This window comes from Haliotis cracherodii, unplaced genomic scaffold (genome assembly GCF_022045235.1).
Source record: "Haliotis cracherodii isolate W230 unplaced genomic scaffold, xgHalCrac1.p SCAF_24, whole genome shotgun sequence".
Lineage (NCBI taxonomy): Eukaryota > Metazoa > Mollusca > Gastropoda > Lepetellida > Haliotidae > Haliotis > Haliotis cracherodii.
Genome location: NW_027266280.1, coordinates 10,311,554 through 10,318,675, shown reverse-complemented (window position 1 = coordinate 10,318,675; position 7,122 = coordinate 10,311,554). Strand labels below are relative to the sequence as shown.

At 41.9% G+C, this 7,122-nt stretch overlaps 1 protein-coding gene across 1 annotated transcript; it reads right to left on the bottom strand.

Moving 5' to 3' along the window:
• Positions 1–2,080: 2,080 nt before the first annotated feature.
• LOC139472332 (X-box-binding protein 1-like) lies at positions 2,081–4,541 on the bottom strand. Its single transcript, XM_071254785.1, has 3 exons — positions 4,240–4,541; positions 3,275–3,616; positions 2,081–2,339 (listed from the first exon to the last, which is right to left on the bottom strand). The coding sequence occupies exons 1-3, from the start codon at positions 4,398–4,400 to the stop codon at positions 2,165–2,167; spliced, it is 678 nt and encodes a 225-aa protein (XP_071110886.1). The 5' UTR covers positions 4,401–4,541; the 3' UTR covers positions 2,081–2,164.
• Positions 4,542–7,122: the final 2,581 nt, after the last annotated feature.

The window sequence follows — 7,122 nt, the reverse complement described above, 5'->3', positions numbered from 1 at the left end:
CAAATCGTTTAGATTACATGTACTACAATATTCAAATATTTGAATTTCCCTTTGTCCGAGTAGTCACTGTGCCGCAGCTTAATTTTATGTATACACGTACTTATATGTAGAATGTATTTTCACATTGATTGGGATACGAACCTCTTGGAACAGTGTTTCAGAACATGAGGTTGTCAGATTACCGTCGAGCGAGTGGGTTGGGTTTTCTAATGCCGCTTTTAACAGTATTATTATATCGCGGCGTGTCAGCTTAATGTGGGAGGAACGCCTGAAGTGATGCAGGTCTCAGACGTTTAACACTTAGGTGAAACCCACGAGCACGGGTATGGTGCTGACAAACCTAGAAAAATATTCACGGCGAACCGGGATTCGAACCCACAATCATAGGTTTCTGGCGTGCCCAAGGGACGCAGCTATGCACAGCGAATCGCGGCGCCTTAGACTGGGCCACCCGTGCCCCCAGTACTTTGAGAAAGCTAACCAGTGCCAAAATGGTGCTGACACAAAAGTTCATAATCGGAGAGGCGTTGGGGTCACACACACAACCTGGAGAGGTTAGACATTGCTGGCGAGTGTGTTTGGTTTAACGCTGCGTTAACAGTAGGGATCTTTCGTCACCACAAGCGATCATAGGTTTTTTGTGTGCCCAAGGGACGCAACTTTGTACAGTGAATTGCTGCGACTTGGACTTCGGGCCAATTTGTTCCTGTGCAAAGTCAAAGGTCGGTGTAAAGAAAGGTATATTAAAAGATAATGATGACACTATTGTAAAACTGAAACAAAGGTAGGTTATGATGCAAAAACATACAGACCATAATATGATTTAAGTTGAAGAAATCACTCAAAGCTGTTAATTCTACTCTGATTTCACCATCACATAGACCTTAATTTGGTGACATGTACAAATGATAATGTGTGTATCAAAATGAAGTTAGAAAGATTATTCTGATGCACACAAGGGTCTGGTCATATATTATAGTGCTTGTCCGTGATAAAGAAGGGGCAATGGGGGATTTATCACCTATACTACTCAAAAGAAGTTAAGGATCACCCAATTATTTTCTATTACTATAGTTTATCTTTCATGCCATTACAGATTAACAATAGTAATTTGAACGAATCCGCTGATCCTTAACTTCTTTTGAGTAGTATATATCGGGGCTGGGGTGGGTGGGGGTCATTTTTGTCAATTACACAGAAACTATAAATTTGAACATTATTTTGGGTCATTTATTATAGGGTGGGACTTCATGGAAAATTATTACATTAAATGCGTGTGTGTGTGTGTATGTGCAAAATATGATGGTCTAAGTGGCCCTCCAAATGTCTGATTTGAATCACACCCACAATTGACAAACATCATCGTGCTTTGTCCATGTTGTCTGTATGAAAAAGAACAAGCAACAAATCACTGGAACCCAAATTCCTTTCACTTTATTACAGGGATGAGTGAATGAAAATGAAAACAATATACAGCTGGGGCCAATCACTGCTGTCTCTATCACATAGAAGTGTCTCTGACCTCAAGGAAACAACTCCAGGCTCTAACGAGTCCAACTGGAACACCCTGGAACACTCCAGGTGAACACACATTACAACAGATCGGGGAAGAGTTCCGAGAACGACTCATGCCACGATTCGTCACCAAGAGATGATGACATGTCACTGGATGGGGATGGAACATCACTGATTCCAGAATCACTGAAATAATCTTGCAAATGGTCGTCGACTGAAAGACTGTCTAGAGACCCGGAGTTGCTATTTGAAGCAGAGTGTTTCCTTTTCTGGCCTCGTGTTTTGCTGCAATCATTTTCCTTCTCAATCTCAACACTCCCTGAAGTCAAGCTTGCGGGATCCAGATCTGCAAAGTCGAGCAGTTCCTCGGACTGAAGCAGGCTTTCTATGTCCTCAAGAAGCTGCAGTCCTGTATCGCCCTCGATACTTGAATCATCATCAATGCAAATGGTTGGAATGTCCATTTCCACATTAGACGCGGTTTCACTGTCTGTTGTCATGGGAACTGAGACTTCCTGTTTGACCTCCTGTCCCGATGGGACATGGCACACAGCAACTTGGTCCTTCGTGTTTGTCTGAGAAGCAGGACTGCTCTTGGCTGCAGTCTGGGTATTGGGTTCCACCTTGTAATATATGTGGTCAAACTTAATCAGTTCATTGATGGATTCCAGTTCTGCTGGTGACGCCCCCACCACTGATCGCTTGGGCGTGGCTGTTCCGGAAGCATGGTCGGACAGCGGGCTGGATGTGCTTGTTTTCGCTTGCGACTTGATGCCTGTTGACCCTTCTTGGAGTTGCTCGAGCAGACCAAGCAGAACATCAGGCTGTAAAATAGAGCATGGACGATAAGTACATTATAATTACACCGAAGCTGTTGATGTTACCACATACATGTCCAATTCACTTTTATCTTCCTTATCATGAGACCAAGCAAATGGTTGTGAGGGCTGGAAACCTTTCCCCTCCCTAAACAGCAAGCTAATGAATGTTTTGAACCTCCAGTCATCATGTGTAACATAAATAATCAAGTCAGGATCCGGCATAACCACATATTACTGTTACCAGAAAAAAACAGTATTTTTCAAGTATTAAAAGATACCAGCTGTTGAATGCTTTATGGGGCTTCAATCTACTGTTCATCTTTAAGTATGATAGTGAACATGTGAGTTGGGGCTTATCGCCGATTTGAACAGTATTCCAGTTATATCACAGCAGCCTCTGTATGTAAAGTTGAAAAAACTATTTCAATTATAAGAAATAGATATCTTAATTAGTCTAAGAAATGGAAATCACTTGAAAATAGTTAATATAGTTTGACTTGCCCTATTGCCGAATTTAACATTTGTCCATTTAAAGCTGTTTTACATTGCCAAAATGAATTATCTGTTGTGTATTTATTGCAACCCTTCACCTATGAGAAAAACACATATTCACTGCTGGAGATAAGGACAAATCTGAAACTATGGACCCAGCATGACATCTAGCTGCCACTGCCCTACAGGCAGGCACATATTTCAAACACTGCCGTCAAACAAGTCACCGAGTCTAACCACCCGGTCCATAAGTCTTATATTGCGACCAGGGCCCCGTCTCACTAAGCGAATGTACTGTTACGAATGTCTTAAGTCTATGTTAAACTATGGGAGTTACGACAGTCATAATGTTACGACTGAGAAACGGTCCCAGTATTGGGTTGCTGGGGACTAATTAAACCAGGAATAACCACAGGTTTGATATACTATGAAGGAAATGTGCCCACCTGAGAGTGAGGGAGAATGCTGCGTAGTGCATCATGAGGACGTGGGAGAGAGCCTGGATCTGTTCCTTCGGCAGAGGATCAGCAGGTGCTGCAGACCTGGGGGGTTCAGACTTGCTCACACGCCCACACGACAAACTGACAGAGGAAGCCACCTGACCCAGTCGTTCCTTCAGGGCTTCGTTCTCTTTCACAAGCGTTGTGGAATTTGTTTTCAGCAATTTATTTTCTGTTTGCAATTTTTTATTTTCGGATTCCAACTTGGCAATTTTTATTTCGAGGTCGCTCATTTGCGCCTTCTTTCTGTCACGTGCTGTTTGTGCTGCGACTCTGTTTTTCAGTTTCCTGGAAAAGAAAATGATAAAATATTGCTATTGTTGTATCAAAATAAATTACATAAACTCGAAAGATATGTCTTGACTTGACAGTGTTAGAAATTATAGGAGGGTGTTGGGATCCTATATATGTCTATTGGCTTATTTGTATCTGGGGTACCCTTAATTAAATCACTTAACATGTTACGTCAAAAACTATTTTTCATTCCCCATGTATGACACTGCCTGATCAGAAGATCGTGAGCAAAAATTCTGATTTTTCTTTACACTCAACACGGTAACCGACGTAGTGCCACGCCCTTAATACTAATATTACCAGCCTTCGGCAGTTGCCTTGTACTTGTATAGGTTGTTTCCATAAACATGATAAAAATATGACACGTTGGGGCTCACATGGAACTCCATATTTATGACGTCAACAGCGACAACCACCGATTGTCATGAGGAACAAAACATTATTGACGTCAACAAGTGGACTGCCAACACGACAGCTGCCGATCACAAGCCTAGTCAACGACAGCACGTACGCGAGCTGAATCCTACAATTGACAATCAGCCATACCCACCTTTGTACACAAATTTTGTTCATCAAATAATTAAAAGTACACCATGAACGGTTTCATAAACACTCACCTTCGCAACATTTTTTCTTCAGCTGACAGATGGGTCAAGCGTCGTCGTTTTTTAGGTTCGCCCTCTTCGTCCATGTTGTCGGAGAGATTCATGGATCGATAGACGGGCTGTTTGCCCGAAATGGCGGTAATCACGATGGTTTTGGGGCTAAGCAGAGACATATTCGTAGTCGGGGTACAATTTCCTTCGGTCAGAAATGGATTGGTTGAGAATCAACTCGTAGATATCAAGGTTTGTTACTGTCAACTCATTTTCTGCGTCCTATCTCTTCCATGGCTGAGGTGTAAGTGCTGATGTGGACCAACTGCATTGGTTGAATTCGGCAAACGCCTCGTGTGAAGTTGTCTCTCATTGGTTGTTCTCCCTGATGCAAGCCTTTGCTAAAAATAGAACGTGACGTTACGTGGAATGAAAGCTGGGACACGGACAGACGGGTTGCATCAGCAATTTGGGGAAAACATAACTTTCGTTTTGAATTATATATCAGAAAATATAACCACAACGGGAATTTCTTTTGTAAAAGTTTTGTTTTTTTAACATGAAAGAGAAATTCAGGACACCATATATATATTCGAGGTATTCAATATATATATTGTGTTTATATGCATTCATATTTGTGACATATGTAGATCTATTGGTTGTTAATATACAACTAAAGTTTCCCTTTAGAACATATGACTCATCGCAACAACGGTTGTTTAATATACAACACAAACGAGAATCCTAAAATTGGCTTTAAAATCGGGTTTGTCAAAATATCAAAGATTCGTCTAATAGGAACAAGTGTTTTGGACGCTTTCATAACACATCACTCCCAAACACAAAGACAAGATACACACAAATTTCACAAATCGCTTTTATTGTTTGCAGAAATAATGTTCACTGATTTGGCATTTGTATCGTAAGTCTAGGTAACGTATTAAGCAACAATTTGATAACACCTTATCTATCCAGTAAAACATTAGGGGCGGTCGGGTAGCCTTGTGGTTAAAGCGTTCGCTCGTCACGCCGAAGACCCGGGTTCGATTCCCGACATGGGTACAATGTGTGAAGCCCATTTCTGGTGTCCCCCGCCTGATATTGCTGGAATATTGCTAAAAGTGGCGTAAAACCATACTCACTCACTCAGTAAAACATTAGGCATTGAATATAATCTTGTATCTCTTGCTAATATGATTATCGTTCTCTTTGATTGGCTATAAATCTTATTAGGATGTCATCACAATGACGCATAGCCGATTTTACCCCTATACCTACAAGGCCGAAGGAAGAGCTGCTGATAATCACGGGTCAATAAAAAAATATGTTTATTTGAAGCCCACCCTTCGGCCTCGTAGGGCACATGAGTCAATACAAACTAATGTTTGTGTACAACTACGAGTTCCTGTGACAAAACACTACAGATTGACTTGGGGTTCCGTTTGAAGTTGTGATAAGAGACTTATGTAGTTTATCGCGCATGCTGCTTAGTGCGGAGTTAAACAAGCAAACAAACCTACAAACAACTCGACAAGTTAAGGCAACGTGCTTGTTGCCGATTGGCTGTAAGGTGGCTGATGAAATCTAGGCCGCTCCGCGGTGGTAATACTTACTCGGAAAACCAACTGCAGCGTGCGGGTTGCTGATTAGACTTACGCAAGTCTCTAAGGCAATAATTATTAGATAAATCATAATTTCTAGATCATGTAAAATATAAGAACAAGCTGTCCCTATAAGAGACTGGAGTCCTACTGTCCACATATCTAGACTTGCCTATTGGGAGGATAGAATTACTACACATCCATGGACTTATCTTTCAGTAAAGCCTTAGAGCAAGGCTAGTTGCTGATATCTCCACTCAGACGGAACTGGCTTTCAGTATTGCGTGATCTCCGAAACGTTTACCACATGCAGGTTATCATAAGTTAAAATAACTGTATTCTCCTTTACGTTTTTTAAGACTTGCACGTGCTTACAGGCGAGACGAAGTATGTGTATATACATGTAGAATTACCACTTTTAGCTAAACAGTGTAAATGCCATATGAACCACGGGACTGTGTAACTAATATTCTATACCTCCTCTCACCTAGAATAAACGTTAGAATAAAATGATCTTGGCAGAGCAGGGACACAGGTCTGAGACCTGCATCACTTCGGGCTTTCCTCCCACATTAAGCTGACACGCCGCGATATAACTGGAATACTGTTAAAAGCGGCGTTAAACACAACTCACTCCTGGCAAAGCAACTCAACACCGTATTGTTCAGAGTATCTTTATAGGTCCAATTAGACACAATTTATGGATAGCACGTTCTTTATTTTACTGTAATGTCGAAGTTTCGGTGTAGAACCTTATACGGTTTCGACCGCCTCTGTGGTCTAGTGGTAGAGCGTCCGCCCGGAGAGAGGAAGGTTCGGGGTTCGATCCCCGGCCGCGTCATTCACAAAGACGTTAAAAGATGGTACTTGTTACCCTGTCTGGCGCTCGGCATTAAGGGGCTAAAACAAGGACTGGTTGGCTCGGAGTCAGTATACTGTGTCTGAGTGGGGTATTCATGAAGTAAGACGAGTTCTATGGATGAACAACTTCTTTATTACAATTCATCCATAGAACTCGTCTTACTTCATCACTCCAACTTCTAAATGCCACTCAAAGAAGTGGGGTATTCATGTTAAACTGCGACATGGTATCTCAGTGGGCTAAATAGCGCTAGCACTATAACTCTGCATCAGTCCGGACTAGTACAAGCAGCCACACACACACGTGCATGCACGTCGCTATATAAGTGTAATAAGGTGCAATAATCTTGGGCGCGACGTTAAACCCCATTTCACCCCACCTTCTACCGTTGTCAAACAGGGCTGAATAATGAGCATGGCACAAAATACATATGGTAGGTGA